This window comes from Mustela putorius, unplaced genomic scaffold (assembly GCF_011764305.1).
Source record: "Mustela putorius furo isolate JIRA1106 unplaced genomic scaffold, ASM1176430v1.1 tig00000876_pilon_pilon_pilon, whole genome shotgun sequence".
NCBI classification, from domain to species: domain Eukaryota; kingdom Metazoa; phylum Chordata; class Mammalia; order Carnivora; family Mustelidae; genus Mustela; species Mustela putorius.
This window is the reverse complement of record NW_025421506.1, coordinates 1,670,612-1,696,069: the sequence shown is the minus strand read 5'-3', so window position 1 is coordinate 1,696,069 and position 25,458 is coordinate 1,670,612. Positions and strand designations below refer to the sequence as shown.

Here is a 25,458-nt window from a genome sequence, read left to right as displayed (position 1 = left end):
AATGATCATATGGTTTCACTTATTTGTGGAGCATAACAAATAGCATGGAGGAAATGGGGAGTTAGAGAGGAGAAGGGAGTTGGGGGACATTGGAAGGGGAGGTAAACCATGAGAGACTATGGACTCTGAAAAATAATCTGAGGGTTTTGAAGGGGCAGGGGGTGGGAGGTTGGGGTACCAGGTGGCGGGTATTAAGGAGGGCACGGATTGCATGGAGCACTGGGTGTGGTGCAAAAACAATGAATACTTATACGCTGAAAATAAATTTAAAAAAATGTAAAAATAAATAAATAAATACATATACAGTCACCAAAAAAAAAAAAAAAAAAAAAAGTCAAAGTGAGTTCACCACAGGGTTTCTAGAGAACCTAAGAATGGGGAAAAATTTTTCTTGACTTTGAAGTTCCAAACCTAATTTCTTAAGGGCTCCTTTATCTTTTCAGAAAACACTAGCAGTGCAGAATACGTCTAAACAGAACTGTGTGCACTTTTTCCATCCCAGACACACCTGGGCCCTCCTGTGAAGCACTCGGAGCTGCCCAGGTGAGGGAGGTAGTTTACGAAGTTCAAGGTCAGGGCAGGGGCCTAGGGGGAGAAAAGCTGCTGCTGCCTGCTGCCAGCTGGAGACAGTTCCCAAAAGTTCTACACCCATGTTCAATCTGCCACAAAGAATAAGCATGTTCTGCCCTCACAGACATAACCCAAATGCTGTCCCCGAAGGAAGCGACAGTGATCAGAGATCAGATCCTCATATCGCAGATGTATATGGGGAAAAGTTTGGTAATAACATTCCTCAAATGACAGAAAAAGAACGCGTGGGTTCTTCTTTTTTTTTTAATATCCAATTTGCTAAATTGTCCATAACTCTTTCAACTGAATGTCTTTTCTGAAATATATGAAAATTCTGTTAAAACCAACAAATTTTTTTTCTCTACTAAGAGAATGTGACGTTATACTCTGAGCTCAGTTAGAAGCTGGGGGGGAAGGGCAGGGGGAAAAGGTTCCTGTGAAAACCTACGTTCTCTGTTACTATTTGGTAAGGCTTACACTCCCATATATTATATGAGAACCAACGAAGCTCATTACTTACTTTTCAAAAGAGTGAAATGTAAGTCCTTCCAAGATTTTTTTCTGTTTTATAAGGGGGCTTTCTGATTCTGATAGAATAATATTCTTGGTTTCTCTGAAAGTGTCACACTATTTGTTCAAATATCTTTATATACTTCCGGGGGAAAAAAGGAAAAAGCAGAGTACTTGATACCAACTTGGAAAAAAAAAAAGAATTTCAGTAAGATTAAAGAGCTAAGCTAATACACAGAGAATAAAACTAGTGAAAGAAATATTAAGAATTATATTTACAATCACAGAGAAGGGCATTCCTAAACCAGATGCAAAACTTAGATGGAAAAGAAGAGTAGACTCACTTTTTTTTTTTTTTTTGACAGAGAGAGATCACAAGTAGGCAGAGAGGCAGGCAGAGAGAGAGGAAGGGATGCAGGCTCCCCACTGAGCAGAGAGCCCAATGCGGGACTCGATCCCAGGACCCTGAGATTACGACCCAAGCCGAAGGCAGCGGCTTAACCCACTGAGCCACCCAGGTGCCCCTAGACTCACTTTTATAAGAACATAAATCTGCTGTTTTCCAGAAGACACTTTTTAAAAAAGGTAAAGACTAAAAAAAGAAAAAATTGGAGCAATATATATAACCAATAAAAAATGAACATATATGATTTATAAGGTATGTCTGCAAATCAACAGGTAAAATGAACATCTTATTGGTCACCTGATAAAGACATTTCACCTTGTTCTCCTTTTGCTAAAGTTTTATTTATTAATTTGGGAGCAGAGGGCGTGAGCACGTGGGGAGTGAGGGGCAGAGGGAAAAGAATTCCACGCAGGGTCCCCGCTGAGCGGGCTCATTCCCAGGACTGAGTGGAAATCAAGAGTCAGATTCTCAACCAACTGAGCCACTCAGGCACCGGGTTTCACCTCATTATGAATCAGAGGATCGCTTTAACTGAATTGGCAAAAATAGAAAAGATTGATAAAATCTGATATGGAAAAAAGCATCAACGAAGGATGCCCTACTATACTATTGTGAGAATATAAATTGATAAAATGTTTCCTCAAGATAATCTATCAATGTATAAAATACACAACCCCCTTTTGTCTTGGCAATCTATTCCAAGTACCTATATCTATATGGAAGGCGTTATTCAAAACACTTTTCTGAAAACTTTGTAAAAGCATAAACATATGGGGCGCCTGGGTGGCTCAATGGGTTAAGCCTCTGCCTTCAGCTCACGCCATGATCTCAGGGGCCTGGGATGGAGCCCCACATCGGGCTCTCAGCTCAGCAGGGAGCCTGCGTCCCCCTCTCTGTCTGCCTGCTTCTCTGCCTACTTGTGATCTCTGTCAAATAAATAAATAAAATCTTTTAAAAAAATGCATAAGCATTTAACCATAACTTTAAACCCTAACAACATAAACAGTAAAAGAAGAAAACAAATCACAATTTGTCGTAATAACTATCATAATAACTAAATGCCAGGACCTTTCCTGAGTGCTTCCTATACATACACTCAGCATGTTTCCTAGCAACCTGATGAAGTGGGTACAAGGCTTGCCCCATTCCAGATGGAAATGCTGAGGCAAGGGAGGAGGAGAAAGTTGCTCAAAGTCACATAGTGAGTCACGGTCAGGGACAAGTTTCAGACCCAAGGAGCCCGAGAGCAGCCGACTCCAAAACACTTATTAATTCAAATGCAGGAGATACCCCGGTACCGATGCAGAAAGATCTATGGGCAAATGGTCTCCTGAAAGCAGACGTAGCCTAAGCCTGGGATTACAATTTCTTTATGGAACCAAAAATGAGTCTGTTTGATTATCTAGATTGTATGTAAAGCTACGGATTTTATGATCTGCATACTATATGCATTCTGGATGGTTAAAGAAGGTTATCCCTAGCAGTAGAAAGGGAAGCAAAAAGGGAAGGTCAGGAACAATCCTGCTTTTAGCTCCATATGTTTCGAAACCGCTTGAAACTGTGAAAATCAAGAACGCATTCATGTGTTACTGTTATAATTTTTTTAAGTTATTTCTCTTTAAATAAAAAAACAGTGGGGGTGCATATGGAAAACAGTTTGTCCTTACAGATGTTTCTACAACTGTGCTTCTGGCTTTTGACCACATTTTTCCCCTCTTTTAAAAGTTGATCCAAATATCTGTTCAAACTCAACCTTCTCAACTTTCCAGATTCATTTTCAGTTCGTAGAAAAGGCTTTAACCTCCAGCTTCTCTAGCTTCAGTCCCACTATATGTTTATGACTCTTTTGAAATAGCCAAAATTTTGGTTGCTGTTGAAAGACATTTAGGAGACCATTTATAAGAGGAAAAACAAACTGTGGACCTTGAATCTGGAGTCCAGAAAACCTGGCTCTGACTTCTCAGGGAGTGCGGTTCTCTGGGCAGTTAGGAATTGGAAATTTCTACAGCTCAAGTCATAGGAATGAGTACAGATCAGCGGTTTACGTGCAAGGAGAGGAGGCTGCCGATGAAATCTGGAGGCTAGCAACACTGAATGAGAGAACGGACCTCCTAGTCTAGTTCCTCCTGTGGAACTTCTTCGGGTCACTTAGATATATTTACTCTCAATGGACAAAGGAGGCACCAGTTCTCAGGGAATTAACAACATTATGTGGGCTTCCATCGGGAAACGCACGTGACACAAAGCTGATGGTCACAAGGACTCTCCATCAGGATGACGGGTGCCAGGACCCCTCCACCTTTCTGGCTCCCTTAGATTTTTTCCAAGCCTGCACACCATCCACACCATCAGGCGGGGCTCCCAGAGGCGGAGCGCTCTTGGAAGGCCCCACAGTCCTCATGCCCCCTGATGCTTCCATTTCCTTGTCCTGAGCCCTTCTCCATCTTCTGTGAAGAGAGGGAGCCAGGAAGTAATGTGAGAACTAAACACCAGGCTTGGTTACAACACAAGAGCGTGCTGAGGTCTCGTTGCCTGTTCTTTTGGCAATACAGCTGCTCTGGAAAAGTCTTGGAGCCCTATTTCAGTGGAAACTAAAATTAAAATCAATCAGAGGCAGCCTGAGGAGAAAAGGGATAAAATTATGCATTTATGTATGGGGTACGGATACAGACATAGATGGTGGTAGTCTGTTATGTATTTTAGGCATCTATCTTAAGCGCACATATAAATAAGCCCTATACGGATGATCAAGCACTAACAGAAGGCCTATATCCTTCCATGATGATGGTAACCAGATACCGAGTAAGCAAGTAGGGTGGTGTACAGACATGAAAATGAGCGTGGAAAAACAGACTGGGGTAAATTCTACCTCCTGACATCTCTATTGACAAAAGGCCAGCAGTCCACTGAACACTGGCAACAAGAAGCTTAAACTATAACAAGCAATAGAGAAAGATACATTCCAGGTTAGCACCAAGATGGGAGCCACCACCAGGCACCTGCGCCAGTTTCAAAGCTGACAAAGACACATATCCCGAGGCTGTACATTCACAGGCAGAGAGGCAGAAATCCACGATGCTTGTGTGTAAAACGGAAAGCCAAAGTGGACCTCCGAAGTGAAATAGTAATTGTATGAAAACTTAGAAATCTTAAGCAAAAATCTAGTAAAATGACCTCTAGGGCCATTAATTATCCGGAATAATCAAAGAAAGCAGGGATTGGAGGAGGAGAGGGACTCTCGCTCCTTAAAAACTTAGAAAAGCTCTCTGGTCTCTCTTGAACCATCCACATGCAGGCTGTCCTCCAAACACCAACTGTTTTCCAATCACTAAACTGAAGTGACTTAAGTTGAAAATTCTCGGTGAACGAGACCTCTACGAACCCTGTCTTCACAGAGCTCCCAGCCAAAGCTCCATGTGTAAGACGGTCCCTTCACAGTGAATTAACAGAACAGAGAATAAATCCTAGGAAGCTTCCAGTCACATAAGCCCACCTCCAGAGAACACACACCACCCCTCACTAGTGGTATTCTAAAAATCTAGATTTAACTCCCAGGTTTGGAATCTAGAGACCCCCTTCGCACAGAAACAACACCATCAATCATGTTTGGGTCCTCGGTCAAGCCACAGGGCTGGAGTTGACTTGCGTTCAGCTGCACTGTGATTTTTCAAAGAGGTTTCTGGTCCCCCCAAGGCCCTTCTGATCAACAGTCTTAAACTATGGGTGTGATCCCAGGCCGCTACTGAGATGATAGGGTCGGCATTGGAACCTCAAGCATGGATGGACGAAAACCTGCGAATGCTTGGTGCGTGGGCTAGCTGCCGCTTCCAAGCTCAGCCTGTCTCCAGGACAAGGGACTAGGCAAGCAGGAAGAATCTCCCGAAGGGGCTTCTGAAGGCAAGGATTACATTTGGAATAGCTCATTTGCACATCACACAGAATGGAGCCATAGGTCCCCCGCCAAGGCTATTCACATTTCCCAGACAAGGCCATGCATGCACATTTCCCATGGTTGTTACTGAGAAATCACCACTCACATGTTTCCTGGCGATTTCAGGAGGCATAATACTATTTTTACATATGTCTTTTTCAGCAGTGATCCTGGCACTAACAGCATTTAAAGTACAATGACTTCCATTAATGTTTAAATACCACTTTTTATGCAGTTTCCTTTGCCCTCATCTTGTCTTCCAGACCCCCACCCTTCCCCCCAAATCATCAACTCAGCATCTGACAGGTAAAACTGTCACCTCAGCTCAAGCCCGATGTGTTCAAACCACGGCATGGAAAACAGAAAAAGAAGCTATTCTAAACAAAACCAAGAGTCTCCGAAATGATTTTTTTCAAAACAACTTTACTTATGTTTGGAAATAAGGGAGTGAAACATACGATATGGTAGCTACTGCCTGAAGGAAGTCATTTACTGGCTCTGGGACAGGGTTCAGCAAACTCTTTCCTACAATTCATTAAGGATCCCCTTAGGTTATACACGTTCGGGAAATGTAGGTGCTTTCGCGGTTATCATCCCAAATTATCCAAATAAAAATCTGTTTCAGTCTTCGTGTGGGAGTCTTTACAGGAAATACAATCTTCCTTGAAACAAATGTCTACCTTCTATTCCCTCTCTCCCTGCGCCGAACAGACCATGTGAACACTTACAGACCATTCTGGAGGTTGTTTTCCTAACACAAACCTGGGTTGGGGGCGGCTCCTAAATATTGCTGCTGGGGTTCCGGAAGCTTCTGTGCAGCTCCCAGGAGAACCTAGACAGATTGTTCTCTCTGAAGAGCCCATGCGATGAAAGGTCTCAAACGAAACCCTCAGGAAGGTCTCAAACGAAACCCTCTGGCTCTCTCCAGTAAAATCCCTGCTTGGGGACTTCCACTCCAAGTGCCTCTAAGGAAAGAATGTACTTGATCAGAATGAGGAAAACGAAACGCCGTGGTGGGTGGCTGACAAGCCGAGAACAGTAGCCTCGCCCGGACCTGGGCCCAGAAACGTCTGCGAAGTGACACCCCCCACCATCTTGTCAACTCAGAAGGTGCTCGCCCACATTGATCCCATAGAATGCTGATTCTGAAGGAACACTTGGGCCACGATAGTATGGGCATCCCTTGGAAACTGTTAGAAATGTCAAGTATCAGACCCACTCTGACCTTTTAAATCAGCAACTCTTGGGGCGGGGCCAGAAACCTGTGTTTTCACAAGCCCTCCAGGAGCTGCTGATGCAAAGTCATGTTCGTAAACCAGCATCGTAGTAGGACTAATTAAAATCACTGTAGTATAGTCTCTCCTCCAGGCCTTATTTATAATTGGAGAATGAGAGAGCTTTCTTCCACCAAAAGAAATGTCAAGAATTGGCAGGTAAAAGAAAGTCAGGAGCCGATCTGGGGGCCAGACAAGGCCCAATTTACCACTACACCTCCCTGTTTGTTTCAGGTTTAGGGATTTCGATCATGGGCACCCAGAGAGAGAGAGAGGAGAAAACATCAAAAATAGATCCTCGCCACCCCAGAGCTTGGTGTACACTGGACAGCATATTGCTCCATTAACATCCCTTCCAAGTGAGTAGGCGACGTGAGTATGATTGTGATGAACGAGACAGATCAAGAAAACCCACCACTTTGTCTCCAATTCAGCAAAGCCACCACTAACCCTTCCTTGTGGCTTTCCCAAACTAGTGGCTATTTGTAAGAGACCACACAAAACTCAACAATAGCATCTTAGTCAGTACGTAACGTTTAAACTTCATAGCAAATTCTTCTCAATCACTGAGACTCTTGGCTATTTATGTAACAACATTTAAACAAGTTTTCTCCCCTAAAATGAATTTTCAGTCCTCTGAAAGAGACCCCTAGTCTATTCTTGGGCAACATGGCCACCAATTTTTAACCGAGCACTGGGAGTCTTTCCATTAACACATGCACACACGCGCGTACACACACACACACATTCACAAAGTTTCAGTGTACAGCTGGTGTTCTGATTTCACTGCCCAACGCAGTTCAAATCTCAGAAGATGAGAATCTTATTCTAAAAGCAACAGTAACTACAAAATCTACCATGGAAGGGTCTGGAAGGCACCTGCACAGCAGAAAGGACCCTTCTGCACAAAATACCTGTGTCCCTAACTAACCTGTTGCCACCACACCTCGCCTGCCTTTCTGAAGCCAAAGGGAAACCCAAGCACTCTTCACCTATATCCTTATTAGTCACTTGAGACGCAGGAAACCAGTTCAGTGTCTTCTGAGACAACCACCCTCCTTGGAAAGTGGGTACTGCTGAGTAATCAACATTTTTTTGCTCTGCCTTGATTTGTAGTATCATAGCCTTGGTACTATTTTTTCAGCCTTAAAACCTAGTCATTGTAAATCTAGCTGCTTCTTTCTTTAGTGGTAATTAGCATTAGTCAGAAGCCAAAAATGATTCCACATAAGAAGTAAAATAAACACAACCCTTCTTACCTTTCATGCCAAACTTGGAGTGTCTTGCCAACTTCAGCAGAAACAGCATCACCAGCAGACAAAATCCCACCACAGATGCAATTACCACCACAGCATAGACCTAGAAGAAAAGGAAGGAGGGTGGTCATGACCTTGCTCCTTAGTTCCCTACATCCAGATGATGACGACGATGAGGATGACGGTTCATATTTACCACTTGCAATGCTAGGAGCTTTGTGTCAATCTGTTCATTTACCCCCCAACAACTCTACAATGAAATATCATAAGTCTGAATATTAACCTTGCTTTACAAATGAGAACACGTAAGTTAGAAGCTTATAAAAAATTAGACACAAAGATATATTACTCTCTCCCCATGTATCTAGCCTCCTACCTACCCACCCGGAGAGAGGAGACAGAATATACAAAACTTGAATAATAAAATACTGATTATTTCTGAAGCTGATGAAAGATATAAAGGGAATTCATTTTGCTATGCTCTCTACTGTTGGGCATTTAGAAAGCTGTCCATAATAAAAAGATTTTTTTTTTTTTTAAGTTGGCTATGGATGCTCTTAGAAATCAGAGTCCCGCGGAGCTGGAGTACACCTGGAAGGGAGAAGGAGGGGTACCCGTGGGTGAGTTCACTTGTGAAAGTTCATGGGGTTGCAGACTCATGATAGGTACACATATGTGTATGTATGAAAGAGGCCAACACAACGTTTTTTAAAGCTTAAAAATGTAATCGCAACATGTGGATGATGCAAGTAGAGAGGGTAGATCTCTTTGCAGATCCACGTGAAGATCTCGCTGCAGATCCACGTGAATCCTGCCACACCCCTGAGCGAGATCACAGAGGCACAAGTGTGTAAAGCTGATGAAGTACATAGTAACATTCCAGAAACAAAGATGGAAGTAGGACAATGCATCTCCTTCCATTCCTACCACTCACTCCAAGGTCTTGCTCCCAAGAAAAGTGTGACTCTCTAAACCAGGAGGTGGCAAATTTTCACTACAAAGGGTCAGGCTTTGGGAGCCATACGATGTCTTTCACAACCTCTCAACTCTGCTGGTGCAGAGTGAAAACAGCCATAGACAATATGTAAAAGCAAATGCGCATGACTGGATACCAATAAAACTTTAGAATTTTTTTTTAAAAGATTTTATTTATTTATTTGACACAGAGAGATCACAAGTAGGCAGAGAGGCAGGCAGAGAGAGAGAGGAGGAAGCAGGCTCCCTGCTGGGCAGAGAGCCCGATGCGGGACTCGATCCCAGGACCCTGAGATCATGACCTGAGCCGAAGGCAGCGGCTTAACCCACTGAGCCACCCAGGCGCCCCCAATAAAACTTTATTTACAAAAACAGATGGGTATAGTTTGCAGACTGCTAAACTGTTTAAGATGTCCACACTTAATTAGATGCGTAAGCTTCTTTTTGTTTCATTTCATCTGCATAATAATCCTTAAGACAGATATTATTATTCCCATCTGTGGTAATCATTAACGCTGTTTACCAAACATTTCTATTTCTCCCTGTGTTTTTCTTTGGAAGATTCACTTCCTGGCTTCCTTGTGGTAAGATGGGTGCATGTGACCAGTTCTGGCCAATGAGGTGAGACTTGTCTCCCTGACAACAGAGTATTTCACTGCTACATGAGATCTTAGACTGAGGCAGTTATTCACACCCAGGGATAATGTTATACCCAGGGGACATCTGTCAATTTGGGGTTGTCACAACTGGAGGAGGGTGCTAGTGCATCTAATGGGTCAAGGCCAGGGATGCTGCTAAACATCCTACAACACTAACAGCCCCCACCCCCCCGACAACAAAAAGTTATTCATCCATAATAATGATGCCAATAGCTCCAAGGTTGAGAACGCTACTCTCATACTTCTTTCTCTCGGCCTTCATAAATGCTAACTTTCCAAAGTGGCTGCCTTTCAATCTAGTCTCAGTTAGAATGAGGACAAGGCTGACAGAACTCCCAGTCAACACAAATAGTTAAGCAAGAAATAAACCTTTGTCGTTTAAAGTTGCTAAGATTTGGGGATTTTTGTTACTGCAGCATAACTTATACTGATTGATGTACCCATTTCAGAATGAGAGGCAGTCCAGGGAGAGATAAGAACATGAGCTCCTCATGAATTTGGAATTTAGATTTACCACTTATTAGGTGACTGACCTCAGAATCACTCCATCTCTCAGCATCCCACATGTCTCATGTGTGAAGCAGGGAATAGAATCATTCTACCTTGCAGATTATTTAACCACTCAGTGAGATAACAGGTTTGGAACAGAGTCTTCTACAATAGATAATAAATTAATGTTGGCTATGAGGATGGTAAAACTGAGATTTATAAAAAATTAAATAAGCAACTCAAGGTCACAGCATTTGAGCTTGGAATTCGAACTGAAGTCTCTAAGTACAAAACCTGGGGCTTTTCCATGATTTAGCCTTTATACTACTTCTTCAAAACCCATGGCTGAGAGGGAAGGCAGGATAGTAAAAATGCATGGCTAATCCTCCTGCGACATCCTCTTTGATGTCCACTGGGGACAGGACAGCACTAAAGAAGGTATAAAACCCAGGAAAGGGCACATGCCATGCCCTTAGCCAGAGGGGCACCAAGCTGTGAGAATCCTCCCCTTGGCTTGCAGTAGTGAGTGGCTCTCCCACAGAATCCCTCCACCAAAGTCTAAATGCAGTCTTAACCCTCTCTCTGTGGCCTAGGTAGAGTGCTTATGATTCCTAAAAGGTTAATTATAGAACAACTTGTTGTAGCTAAGACCATTGCCCTCAAACATACCTAATGATTTGGGGTTTTTTGTTTTGTTTTGTTTTCTCATCTTTAGTTCTAACTAACATTTGCATGGAAAAGAGATCATAGTATATTAGCTCTCGGTTTCTCCATCTTATTAAGTTCCAGACTTGTACTGACAGAAGGAGAAAAATTGAATAAAGAAGTTCAATCCCTATTTCATAGATAAGGAAACAGGGGTGGAGAGATTTTAGGGGACTTGCCCTGAGCCCCACAGCCTCTCTATAAGACCAGAGACAGCCTCTGATCCACTTTAGAAAGTACTCAGTTGGCATTCAGAAGACTTGGTCCTTATGCTCACAGGACACCTTGCCTTTACGAGCTGGGAGAGCTAACAGATGCTTCATTTCTGCAAGCCTCCAGTCCCTCATTTGTACGTGAAGTTCATACCTTCCCTGACTTCTTTATTTATAGAGTGTTTAAGTCAACCTGGAAAATGGGAAAGGGTTCCACCACCAGGGATCAGGTAACGATCTGTTAGCAAATATTTAAAACTATGGAAGCAGTTCTGTATGTAAAAAATCCTTTAATAAACAAAGAATCTGAAGACAATGAGAAGAACTGCTTCCTCAACAATGAGTTGTTTGATAAATATAGTCCCATGTACCATGCGTGTGTGGGGTGGGGGTGGTCTTTATGTGAGAGACAAGCAGAGGTGTATGTATTTGTTCATTTATTTGCTTCACTGGTTGGCTTGGTTGTCTGGCTGTCTGGTTGGCTGGTTAGCTATTTGATTAGCTGGTTGATTGTTTAGTTGACGGGTTGTTTGGTTAGTTGGTTGGTTATTTGGTTAGTTGACTGGTTGTTTAGTTAGCTGGTCGGTTGTTTGATCAGTTATATGGATGTTCAGTTGATTGGTTGATTAGTAGTTTTTAATCTGAGGCTATCTCTCCGCATAGAACAAGGGTCTGCCCCACTTGAAAAATCCAGCAAGGTTCATGAGGATTACTTACTGGACCAGAATCAAGAGCATTTGAGGCTGTCTTCCAAATGCTCTGGTAACACCTTTAACTCTTCTACCAGTTCCCTGACTCTGACACTCTTTTTCTAATTTAATAATCCTCCCTGTGATCAGGAACTATTCATATGTTAAACATCTGATCCAGACTTAAGTTTTACATTTTCTTTAAATTCTACAAAGCATTACCTTGCACCTGTCATGCAGATTTCCAGGGACCTCAGGTGGAACTTTCAACAGAGATTAATTTTCATTGATCTCACCTTCCAGAGGCCCTACTGCAGATAGTCCAAATATCCCTGAGATATGCCCTACAGGGACTTAAATTTATCATTTGGTCTCAAAAGAGAAAAGTGAAGTTGGCATGTAATTTTTAGTAACTGGAATAGGTACACACCTGTGGGCTCAACAGATGCTCCTTGGATTCCTTACATACACAAACAACTTTCTCAAACCAGAAAACACTAAGTGGTTTGGTATGAGAATAAGCCAAAACAACTGCACAAGGAAGGAAGCAGAAAACATTCTGCAGCTGATTTTCTCTGGCATTTGTCCTTGCTGTTTCAAAGCAATGCATACCGTCAGCTACGGAAATACGTGTGTGTGTGTCTCCAGGTACTGGATATGCATATTTTGAGTTGCAGCTGAACTACATCTGTTATGAGCCTCCCGTTCCCACCACCAGGGCCCTGGTTTAAAGATAAATCACATCTCTTTATGACTGCTCCAGACCCCCAACTAATCACACTCCTTCCAATCTCTCTGTCCTGCAACCCACTCTGGAATGTTCACCATTACTCTAATCAGTCTCCAATTTTTGTGATCCCTTAAGTGCCACACACTATTAAAGGAATGATGGGATGCAGCTCTGAAAAACACTGACTGGGCTGCCTAGAGTTGGAAACTCATTAAAGAATCTAGGGAAGGAGGGGGGTCTGGGTGGCTCAGTTGGTTAAGCATCCGACTCTTGATTTGGGTTCAGGTCATGATTTCAGGGTGGTGAGATCGAGCCCCACCTCAGGCTCTGAGCGTGGAACGTGCCTGAGATTCTCTCTTCCTCTGCCCCTCCCCACCCTCATCCAAGGGCAGGTGCTCTCTCTCTAAAAAGAATCTAGGGAAGGAAAAAAGACACACAAGTAAACAATAAAGAAGCAAGGGAATTACAGACCATAATAACTGCTCAGAAGAAAATGGAACATGATCATGGCTGCCTGGTGGCTAAAGCCATGCGATGACCACTGGGAAGTACATGCTTTTAGAGGGAACAGCAGACATAAAGGCTGTGAGACAAGAGTAAGCCCAGGGCATGAGAGAGAACATGAGGGCAGGGTGCAAGGTGAAGGCAGAGACACAGACAAGGGCAATATATGTGGGGCCTTTCTGCCACCGTGAGGAGCTGGGCTTTTGTAATAAAAGTTCTCTTACACTTGCATTGGAAAGACTCAGAATGACAATAAAAGTGATCTGAATTGTGCTTTTCCTTTGAAAAGGCTGCTGTAGGGAGAAAGGCCCGGAGCTCACAAGATGGGAGAGGAGGGACAGGTAGAGGCTGCGGAGGTCATCCAGGAACGAGCACTGCGGCAAACTTCCTCTGTGAAGGGCCAGACACTAAATACTTCCAGCTTTGCCGGCCATACAGTCTTTGCTGCAGCTACTCCAGCCCTGCTGTAGCAAAAAGTAGCCACAGACAATATGTAAGCAGGCACGACCGTGTTCCAATAAAACTTTTTATTTTTTTACGGACACTGACATTTGACTTGCATAAGATTTGCACGTGTCATGAAATATCATTCTTCTTTTCCTTTTTTTTTTCCCCCAAAACACTTAAAAATGTAAAAACTCATCTCAGCCTGCAGATGGCACAAACACAGGGGGTAAGGCAGACTGGGCCCGGGGGCCACAGCTTGCCCACCCTCAGATCAGGCTATGTCCGTGGCAGCAGAGGTGGGGAGATGTGGATGGGCTTGGGGTCTATCAGGTGGCAGACCTCACAGCACAGGCGACTGGGTGCATGTGACAGTGAGGACAAGAACGCGGGACACTGCTGGTGCTTGAGCTGAGCAGCTGACAGACCAACTCTGCCAGAGTCCTGGGGCTCAAGCACATCCCCTTCAGTGGCTTCTCCCTGCATGATAAATCTAACGCCTGGCACTGTGTTTCAAAACCCCAGGACCTGGCACAACCACCTCTCCAGCCGCGCCTCTGACTGGCCCCTTCACACCCTTTACCTTCCCATCAAAACTGTTTTCCAGCCTGCGGGCTTGTGTGCGCACACCCCGAATGCCTTCCCTGTTTGCTCTCGGTCTGAACACCGGCCATCCCGCCCTGCTGGAGAATGCCCCTGGCCCCACCAAGACACTTCTGGCTCTCCCAGCGGGAAGGAGCCGGGCACCTGCCCCTCTGTGTGCCGCTCTCCCGTCCCGCTGCTTCTCTACCTGGGCCACAGGGCTCGTATCCGTTCACATCTCACGGCTCTGACCGACAGAGAAACTCCTGAAGACAGACCTGCTATTCCTTCATAGTCTGTCTGTCTTCCCACTGCCAGTCCCTCCCAGAACCCATGGGATCCCTTAAATTTAGTGGGCAACGAGACTCTTATTAAAATCCTGAACGAGACGGGTGCCGAAGACGAGAATAACACCCCAATGAGACCCTGCTCTTCTAGTGATAGTCTTTCCAAGGACAGACATTGAAAATAAGAACCACTAGCAATTAAAGGGGCGCATAAAAGGGGAAGCAAGTAAGTCAGAGGCTGCCTGGCACATTTATCCCTTCTCTTGAACCTTTCTGTGAAGTCTTCCAAACATCAACACCCTATTCACACCTGAACAGTAAAAATGTGTTGAAAGACATACGCCAAAGCAGTTCGGGTCCCCCAACATTTAAGCTCCCACGGCGTTCAGAGCCCACCTAGGAAACAACTCTTTGTCCCACTCACCGAGAGATGTTCCCGACCGCTTTTGTCAGCCACATCTGTAGAAGGGATTTCATTACTTCTGTTCGTGGTGTCCCCAATGTCATTTGCTGCAGTCCCATAATCTTAAACGGGAGAAATAGAAAAGAGAAGGAACCATGAAGTTGTCACCAGGCTACCAACCAGCACGAGGATGCAGTATGACCCAGAACCACGAAGCGACACAAATCACAAAGATTCCAAGCCCCCTGACAGCCTGACTGTGGAGGAACAGGACCAGCTCTTGGGTGAGAGCCATCGTAGTGCTGGGATTGTGTGAGGCTCAAATGTTACGCAACCCAGATCTTTCCATCATTGGTTTGGAGGACAAATTCTGAACCAGGTTTCCCTTGGTAGGTAAGAATATATCTTTTTTTTAATAATAATAATAATAATATAAATATGAATATGAAAGGAAATATAAATATGAAAGGAAACTGATCCTGTAAGAGTCATACATTTCTAGACCTGGAAGACCCTTCGGATTAGGATTCTAACTGCCAGTTTTATAGCTGAAGAACGTCATCAGAGCAAAGTCAAAGACTACTGTAAGGTCAACTGGCGAGAAGGAAGGTGGCAGAGCCTAAACTTGGGTGCCCATGTGAACTTTTTTGAAAAGGTCTGAATTGCCAACATTTCAGTCTCTGAATTAATACAGAGGGAGCTACACCAACAGAGTATTTAGAATTGTGGGCATACACGCTCCCAAGCACATCTCAGATGTCACCGCCATCTTCTAAAGGGATTTTCATCTATATGGATCAGGTTGAACATAAATGATGGGGGGGGTAGTGAATGTTTTTATTAGTAATATTACATAGAAAGAAGGCATAGAAAATTTTTGATGAACTTATTGCAGACAATGTTTATAAATGTTTGGTACTTTTCTTCTCAATAGATATGAGGAATGAGATCTCCATCCTGAACACACTACCTCATTAAGGCAGCCCCGGCTGAACTTCCCTCAGTAGGACTATCAGGCTGGCTTCAGGCCAACAAATTTAAATTATATTTGTGTTAGCAGAGTGCTCCTTTCCATGTGAATAAATAGTAACTGAAAAGGCATCTGTTTTCTGTTTGCTGTTTTATCCTTAACTTCGAAACTACATTGTCACCATTCTCATTTTAAATATACTAGAACATTGATTTCAACCAAACGCTAAGAAATATCATCCATTTGCTAATTTTTTACTTCTTCATATTCTAATGAGCCACACATGCAAAATTAAATCACTAAAGTATTGATAGTTTAATATCATATTTGGCCCAGAGATCCAAAGTGGGATCTGAGGCCAATGGGAAGATGGCCTTTTTAAAATCTTGAGGTTACTAGAAAAAAGCCCAAAACATAATTTTAAGATGTAAAATCACAATTCAAAGATAACTCTCTAGTGACACAATTTGAGATACTTTTTCTTTAAGCCGTATTGGGACAAATAAAAACAAAAATACACAAATCACATGCACAAAATCACCCATAACACAATTTGAAGGAAATATAGTTTAACATGCATAAAACAGGTAAAGACAATATAGTCCTCCATTAAAATTAGCTCAAGTTAAACACATACATATAACAAATGTACAAACATAGAATCTTTTTATAAAAAACTAAAATGTCCACATGTACATCAAGTTAAAGAATGGAATATTTAATAGAATTAGTTATACTTGTCACATTTTAATAAAACGAACTTTTAATCAGTCTTAAATTTTGAGCCAAGTCTTGAAATAGAGGCTGTCACTTCCCTAAACATAGGCTTCCTGGTCATGAAGGGAGTTTGGGAATCTGTTAAAGACAGATTTTCACCCACATCCCTGGAATTCCATTAAAATAGCAAAGCACAGATGAGAGGTCCAGTTAAAAGCTAACGTCGTCCACCTTCTGGTTTTTCCCTTTCCACATTCCTAAGAGAACCCCATCTTTTTCAAAGGGTTCAATGATATTCTCTGAGGAAGACTTAAACTCCAGGGCTGGTTCTATTTAGCCAAAGGTTAATTTGTCCCTCATATCAATAATTGAGGCAAGAATGGACTGGGACCCACTGGCTCTGGAATCGGATTCAGGGAGGGCTGATGGATATCTCTGGATAGTTCCCTTTCCTCTGGAACACTTTCAGAAGCTCTTCATTTCTCCCAACAATGTGAGTGACAGCGCCCCCTCTGTCAGCATCATCTTACTAGCATGAGGGGCGTCAGCCTTCGGGGAAGTGGTTGCAGCCCACACCGGGTATAGAGATGAAAAACTTGGGTGCCTGATGACATGGTAGAGCTGCTGGGTTAACCAAAGCTAAAAGCATGCCCTACTTTTGAGGTTCCTGTCTGTGAGCCAAACTTCCTTATTATACAAGAAATATAATTTTGAAATGGGTTTACTGTCAAAGCCAGAAACTGATACACCTCCCTTTTCTTGGTAGTCATGGCTTTTAAACAGGTAATTAGTTCCCAATTATAGAAACAAAATATCTGTTACAGTGGAATGGATTTACTACTTCCAAGAACAATACATGAGAGAGAAAACGCTATTTACAAGCACTGTAAATATCAAGGGAAAGCAACCATCAATATTGAATGATTTTTGAAATATTATTGTGGCCTGTGTATGCTTAAAGCATATATTTAACTGAGCTTAAAGTCCTCTTTTAGTTGATTTGTTTCATTTTAGACAAACATTTTGAAAAAATACAAAATAAAGACAACATGATAGCTACCTTCATAAATTACATCAGGGTAATTTGGGTTGGCACCTAAAAGGCAAAACAAAGATTTGTAAGTATGCATTCAGAGTTAATATTAAGTATCCCCACTAAAATGAGCTAAATAAATATTGAAGGTTTTATAGGTTTATAGGCTGTTTTATAGGACAGATACATGAAACGTGAAATTCTTGGTTTGTTTCATGTGAACTCTTTCCCTCCCCAGTCCCCAAACCTCCATCCCTTCAAAAGAAAAGAAATGAATGAAGAGAAATTGCCAAATCACTTTACAGCTGGGAAAACTTCAGCAATCAATGCATTAACGACCATTTCTAGTATACAGCTGGCCATTTTAATGGAAATACTGGTACTTTTTTTTTTATTACAGAGACAGATTTTCTCCATATCACTTTAAACAACAAAAGATAAAACCAATGATGGCTTGGGTATCACTTTCAAAGTATATTTCAGCAGGTCTACTTGCTTTCACAAACACGTTATTAACCAGCCCAAATAATGATACCTAATGCACAGTCTTGCTCCCCACTTGGTGGTCAGATGGGTTTGCCAAGGTTGAATCAACAAACCTTTTCTTCACCTTAATACAACACAGAAAGATAAATGTGCTTTCTCTATTGAAATGATTTATGTATAAGAGATTACACATAAATGTTATGTCAGGGACAAATGTAAAAGTATACCCACTTAATCTGGGGGTTGGGGAAGGATTCTTTAGTCACCAAAATGACCAGAATATTCTGTTTCAAAATATTCCCATGAAAATTTGCAAAAATTTTTTTAATTTTTTTTTTAAACCATCATCGGCAAGAACTGGTGACAAAACCATTTGCTATTTACTCTCCAGTCAGAACTAACTGGATCTCGATATGAAAGCCTACTTGGAAATAAAGTTAAAATTCGATATAACATTTGCGTGATTACAAAATGAACTTCCAAAGCTACTTCCTATGCTTTTAGTCTCCACTTACTTACTTGTAAACCGTAAAGCTTATTTAGCTCTCATTTCACTTCTAAACCCTTCAGCAGAAAAATATCATTTAAGATAAAGGAAAACTAGAGCCAATTTTCTGTTCATGTATTCCCTAGTAAGTAATAAGGGTAGTCTAAATAAAGAACCAAGTAAACATGACCTTAACGTTCAAATCAGAATTTTAACACAGTTCAACTAACAGAGTATCTGTTTCAACAGGGGAACATTAAGTAGATGGTTGTATACGTTGATTCAAGGAAGCTTTAAACTGCTGAGTATTCCATGCTACATGGGACTCCATTCAGGCTGTAGTCTATATGAAACTGTGCAGTGCACAACCTGTACCACCATAGGAGATGGCCTTGTATCAATTCATGCAAAATCATTGATTCCAGTATATTTCAATAGTATTTTGACTTTTATTATCTCAGACACCATTTCAAGGTAGTCTTCAGGTATTATGTGTTAGTACGTGTTATCAGAATTATTTGCAGTGGTAAAGGGCCTTGAAGGCTGACTTGCAGTCTGAAAGATAATTCAGTGGATAAAGCAGCATGAAATCCCAGTGGCAGCCCTGGTGATGTCATATGCAGGGCACCCACCCACCTGCTGAAATTCGCAGAGTCCCTGGACTGAGTGGGTGTCCTATCTCTGTAAGGATTTCCTACCCTCACTGAAGGAAAGGATCTGTACCCCTAAGTGAGCAAGTCATTGAACTGCTCACTAAGTCAAGAGCTGCTCACTAATGCATTCCTTTACAAGATCCCCCTCTGGTTCCCTCCTCACCGTGCCCTCAATATAGAATTCAGCTTCTGTAATTATCCCTGCCCACCAGAGTTCACACTCTACTTCTAGACCTCAATCCAGGACCCAGGACCCAGGACTCACATCTCCTTCCCCGCACTCCCCGAAGACACACTTCCTAGGATTAGCTGGCCTTTTCCCTTCATCTGTCAGCCCACAGATGGCCACACCACCAGGATGAGCACCTTCTGACCCAAGACCCAAGGGAGGGGGCAGGGCTGAGCAAGGGCAGGTGAGCTGTCACATCCACGAGCTTACTGCCTCTCATATACCTCTCGCCATATAGAGGGAGGCACAGGGCAGGGGCAATGGCTGGGAACACGTTCTACCCAAACTGCTAGGTTCCAGCATGGAACTCCAAGAATCCGCAAGAATCAGATGCTCGTACCCAGCCTTCCAGGTCATTCTACACATATATGTGCCAAAGTAGGAAGACAGACGCTATTTTATTAAAAAATTCATTAACTTGATTCATAATTTTTAAGTATCTGGATATAGGTATACAGATCTTCCTTTGTACTAGGGTGGCTGCCTGGGACCCAGGGCATTCCGGAGACAGTGAGTTTTAAGTCTCAAAACTGGGATAGTCCCAGGCAAATCCTTGCAGTGTGTCCAGAAACAAAGGCTCTCCCCTGACATAGGCCTTCAAGCATGAAAACTAGGACTAGTCGGTCACCCTGATTTGTACTCAGGCCCTGAGGGACCTCCCACACAGTCACCTCCTGCCTTTACACGTGCAATCCCATAAAGAAGCAAAAAGGCTGAGGATCCAGAGCCAGATTTATCTAAACCACACACTGGGAGGACTGAGGTACAGGTGGAATCGACCTCGTCACAGAAAGGGAACCCCTAAACACATCACTCACACAAGACCCCCAGGGAACATCCAGAATGTCAAATCAGTTCAATGCAGCCAAGACCAGGTATGGAAAAAGGATTTGAGATGGGATCAAAAGTAAATAGTTTAGCCCATAATCTGGAAAACTAGTTATTTTCCAGACTTAAAACTCCTATTGGTGCATGCCTTTACTACTGAGTTCACCAGCAAAACCATTAGATCACATCTATGTTTTCTGAAAAGTACTACATTTTCCTAACTTTGTTTCTGCAAATGTATGAAAAGAATTGTCACTTGACCTTCATGGTCTGAAAGACGCAAATCAAGTGTGAGATTATGAAACTCACAGGAAGACAATGAGGGAAGAACAATAAGGTGTTTTCTATTTGCCCCTCCTGACCATACTACACAATGTCTGAGGAGGGCCAGCTCGCTACAATAAAGAAACACCCTTGCGTACAAAGATTTAGAAAGCCCAGCACACGGACGGACACACAGACCTAGAGTTTAGCACAAACAAGGGTCACAGTACTCCAGCTAACCCCAGCTCATCGAACACAGTATTTTGCTTCTAGGAACTTCTCGGTCAAGCTAACCTCCCGTGGTGTTTATACTCCAAGAGGAAGATAATTATTTAACATCATGTTAAATGCAGATACAAGACAAGGTCACCCCTTCCTTTTCAGACCTCTGCCAAAGGTCATATTGGGAAAATATCCTGTCATTTTTAAGTCTAATTTCTAACTGGTTCCTTCCACTTAGTTTAAACATGTTCATTATATATCATTATAGGCTATAGGTAGAAATGCCTGTTTGAGGTATTCAGGACGAAAAGGTGAGCAAGGAGAGACCAACACTGATGATAAGGAGCAATGAGCCTGTAAGGAGGCTGAGAGCAGGGCTGTGCTTCCTTGAATACCATCCCAGCAGCTCACCAAGCAAGAAATCTCAGATTTAAGCATCAAACCCTAAAGCTTCATGTTGAAAACTACCGGAATAAAATATGGAAATTTCTGGAATAAATCTGAAAACCCGGGAACTCCGTCAACCCCACTCCATTCCAAACAAGCAGCACATGACCCCCCAGCTCGCTCCAGCCTGGAAGGAGCTGCTCCTCCCCAACCCAAGGAAGGTGACTGCCAAGCACAAATTGTTGCTTGTCTCATGTTCCAATTCTGTTTTCTGGAGAGTGTGTCAAGCGTTGGCAAGTGCTTCATACACTTGTGCTTTGTTCTGGAACTCGGGCCTGTTGTTGGGAATTTGGGGACTGGGACTATCAGGTGCAAGAGGCAGCCTGACGTGCTCTCGGTGCAAACAGGACACCTCATATATGGCCACACACGCGCTCCTGACAAAGCTCCAGATTGCACCTGGGCTGTCTGCACCTCCAAAGGACGGACCTTAGGGCATTCAGGCTTCTGAACGTCAATGATAAAGTCCTTCTCCCCAATGTGTCAGACCAAAGCACTTCAGCATCCTTTGACCTCTGTGCGAAATACCTTTAAATGGAAGACTCGAGCTTCTCTATTCTAAGCTGTTACAGCTCGTGAGTAAATCTTAGGACTCTGCGTAAGTCCTCGTGAGTAAAACTCCATGACTTTTTAACTGTAAGACTCTGTAGTTAAGGGATAAAGAAAACCTGTGGGAAGGCGGGAGGGTTCCCTTTCCAACCTGCTGCATAGATAAAAAGGATGGTGAAGGCCAGAAGAAGACACAGCGGCTTCCTTCCTTTCAGCTTTTAGTCTCTCTCTAATGCCCTACAAAAAAAAAAAAAAAAAAAAAAGACTTCTCTCTCAATTCTGTTCCCAGACTCTGTTTAGTGTGTTTGTGAAAAATATTTCAAAGAATTCCATATGATAAAGAAATCGCAAAAGATTCATTCTTTCCAAATCAACTGTCCTTGCTTTGTCAGCACTGTTGTCTAACTCATGGCAGTCCCTCCTTCTGACTTCCGGATGCTTCCCCCTTCCTTTTCTAAATGGCAGGCAGAACTCAGGGCCCCCACACACTGGGGGTCCAAATGTCTGGGTTTCACTTTTGGCCGAACCACTAATGTACTTTGCAGCATGGGGGGGGGGGGGAGGTGAGGGGGAGCTCTTCACTTTTCCTGTGACAAAGGAATGTTCCATACCTCAAGAGAGGATAATAGCATTGGCCCTGGCAACTCGTCAGGAGCTTCGGGAAGCATAATTAATTAACATGAGTACTCTTGAGACTTAAAGAACTATTTAAGTATAAATCTTAATTATCATGATTATTAGGAGCCTATAGCCAAACCATACCCTTCTCAGTTATTTAAGGCAGAAAAGCCCATCGAACTTTCTTTCCTTTCACTCCCAGGACAAGGAACAGCTCCTGACAAACGGCCAAGGAGCAAGTCGTGGGGGGCTTTATATTTTCTTAATGTGCAACATTTGGAGAAATTTCCTCTCCCTACATTCTTTGGCCCAAGTACACCAAAACTAAATCTGCCAGTTTGAGGGCAATTCTAAGTGCTGCAGAGAGCTCTAGTTCATCCAGACGTCATGAATCTTTTGATAAAACAGCACGAATGGGAAGCTGTGGGGAAAACTCTTCCAATATTTATAGTTTGTTCCCGACGCACATTTTGCATAGGAGACAACTGCTCCCGAATTAGGAAGCATAAGTCACTAACTCCCACTGCTTGTGTGAATGAGCATTCTTGAGCTGTGACATTCTTCCTGAATGAGTGGGCCATAGAGAGACTCTTTATGTGCTGCTTGAAGAATGGGAAGCTTTCGAACACGGGTGTTTTATCACCCGGTGCTCTGGCTAGGTTCGTGGCAAGGCTAAAGTATTAATCACTTGGGTGAGATTTTCATAAAAGAATCTACTCTTCAACAATCAATGCATTCATGATTACAGAAATACCTGACCTTGAAAATTCTTGAAACTTGTGCTATCTGATCCAAAGATGCCAGCAAAGGCCCTAGGTTTCTTCCTGATTACGCTCACAAGTAATCTCTCTGCCACTGATTTCTGCTTACCATTCTGCTTGAAAAGACATTCTCACCACTTCTAACCTCCACTCATTCTCCACGCACACTTTTGAGTCCCCAAGAAGGCTTTTCTGGATGTAGGACTAGATGTCAATGACGGCCACCTAGTGGATCACTGTTACCCCAGGTAAGTCCTATCTCTGACTTCTAAGCAGAATTTCTGGAGCCTCTCGGGATAGCCCCATGCTTCCTATCTGTGTGTCCCATCAGGGCTCAACTTTATCCACTCTCCCTAAACCTCCTTAAGCCACACATTGAATCCATCCTACCTTTTGCCAAATCCTGTTAGAGCTCATCTCTGTGCATAAACTATTCTGTATTTTTATCATTATTACTCGTCAATATTCTCAAGGAGTCAGTACTGCCATCTTGGCGAATGTCCATGCAGTTCATCCAACAGCTTCCCCCAGGTTCTGCAGGGCAGAAGGGAACTATCTTCACTCCCCAAAGTGTGGTCTGGGACCTGCAGCGTCTGCATCAGCTAGGAGCTGGTCAGAAATGCAGCATCTGAGACCCCTTCCAAAATCTGTGGCATCGGAACCTGCATTTTAGCAGATGTCCAGGAAAGTTACGCTCATTAAAGTTTGGGAAGCCCTAACTTATAAGTCCATGAGAGGTTCAACCAAAGTCCAAAAGCTACAGTGGGCATAGAGGATGGATCTTTACAATGAAACATAAAGCAAGCCTTAAAACACCCCACTACTGAGAGAGGTAGGTACTCTTCAGCAGTGACCATGACAAATGTTAGGGGTAAGGGTGGGAGATGTTTTGTCCCCAGTGACATACGTTTGAGCCCGTTCTGAATGGGAGGGGAAGAAGAAGGAGCCTGGACACCAGAAGGAGCTTACCCACCCTCTCCAGGAACCCAACTGTGCTTCGTTTTCTCTTGAGTTCCACGTCTAGATAGTTCATGTAGTCAAGTGGCAGCGTCCAGAAGTCTTTCTCTCTGGGCATGCACAAGCTTCTGGATAAGGAAGACAAAGCAGTGCCCAGAGAAAAGTGGTTTTGGGTACAAAGTTTCTTCCTCATGGCCACAAAGGAGGTGAGGAATGGGTATGCTGGTAAGGCTATTCTCCGTGCCTGCCTAGGCTAGAACTGGATCCATGTCCTTTGAAACCTTGGCTTCACACTGAGACTTCCAGAGGTCCCAAAGAGGATGGCAGGTGCTTATACGGGACTTCTACAGAAGTTTCTACGTAGCCATGGGGCCTCAGGACAGCACTCTGAGAACCCAAACTGAGTTCCCCGCAGGTGGAAGGCTCTGAGGACAAGTGCCTGCGTCTGGCCAAAGGAGGCTAAAACAACCTATGGTGGCAGGAGGCAGATGGCATTTGAGTTCAACCTGTAAGCCCAGAGGAGTCAGGATGAGGGACCACAGGGCCTCCCTGTGGACCAAAAGGAGGCCCCATGAGAGAAAGTCCATCCTGACCCCAGCCCCTTTGAGGGGGCAGAGGGACCCCTGCAACAGAAGCCTTGCCCCTGGATGTTGAGGAAGGAGATGCTTCCACCAGCTGGAATGGAGATACGTTTGCTTGTTGTCAGGGAATCACAGGAGAGGGTCCCACAGACAGAGGAATTGCCAAGATCCCATAAAGCTGTCCAGGAGGAAGGTCTTCGAATCAGCATTGAACACACCCAGGTCCCAAGAGACAAAGCCACCAGCGAGCACACTTGCTGGCCACCCGGCCCCCGGCCCCCTCCCTTCTACTTGGGCAACAGAAGGCCTGAATTCTCCTTAGACAGCTCCGACCCCCCACCCCCATCTTGACAGCCTGGACTGGCAGAGGAGAAGAAACTGGGCCTTAAATTAAGTCCAGAGTTCTGGTTTCTAAGTCAGACAGGACATGCTATTTTTCAATTGAGATTTTAGTCTGGAACCTAAAGTGACCAGAGGATTGTCTGTTACTCAACAAGGAACAGAAAAATCTTACTTGGGTCAGAGCTCTCATCCAGACTGGGGACACTCACCTTTGGGTGCATACTGGAGTCACTAGGGATCTTAAAAATAGAAAAGGCCAAAATCTAAGCCTCATCCGGGAGCTGGTGAATCAGAATTGCTAGAGGTGGGCCCTAGAAATGTGTGCTAACTAATGAAATAACCACTAAAAATCCCCAGTTGATTCTAATGCACTATAAGGAGATAAGGAGCAGGATCCTAGCATTCAGAAGCCAGAGAAAATTATTCCTAATGAATACATGTTCCAGGGACAATGGAAAACAGCGATGAAATAAAATTAGTTTGATGGTCACAAGCTGCACTCCTCAGGGTACTAGAAGGATAAATGCTACAGTTTCCTAAATTTCGTTTGGAAGCGAACAGTTGAGTTTTGGGCTTTAAATTTGACCCCAAGCTGATCAGAGCCAGATTCAGTTCTAAACGTGGGCTCCAAAATGATCAGTCTGGTGTCTAGAGTTTGGGAAAGCGTCCCCTCCCTTTCTCGGTCAGT

The 25,458-nt window shown here is 43.4% G+C and overlaps 1 protein-coding gene across 5 annotated transcripts in view; it reads right to left on the bottom strand.

The window, feature by feature from the left end:
• NTRK2 (neurotrophic receptor tyrosine kinase 2) overlaps positions 1-25,458 on the bottom strand; it is a 324,578-nt gene that overhangs the window by 245,838 nt on the left and 53,282 nt on the right. For all 5 annotated transcript variants that reach the window (XM_004774102.2, XM_045086077.1, XM_045086078.1 and 2 more), the window contains exons 9-11: positions 17,374-17,409; positions 14,648-14,748; positions 7,951-8,050 (exon numbers count right to left, since the gene is read on the bottom strand). In XM_004774102.2, the coding sequence (XP_004774159.1) occupies positions 7,951-8,050; positions 14,648-14,748; positions 17,374-17,409 (237 nt within the window). The remainder of the gene's footprint in view (positions 1-7,950; positions 8,051-14,647; positions 14,749-17,373; positions 17,410-25,458) is intronic.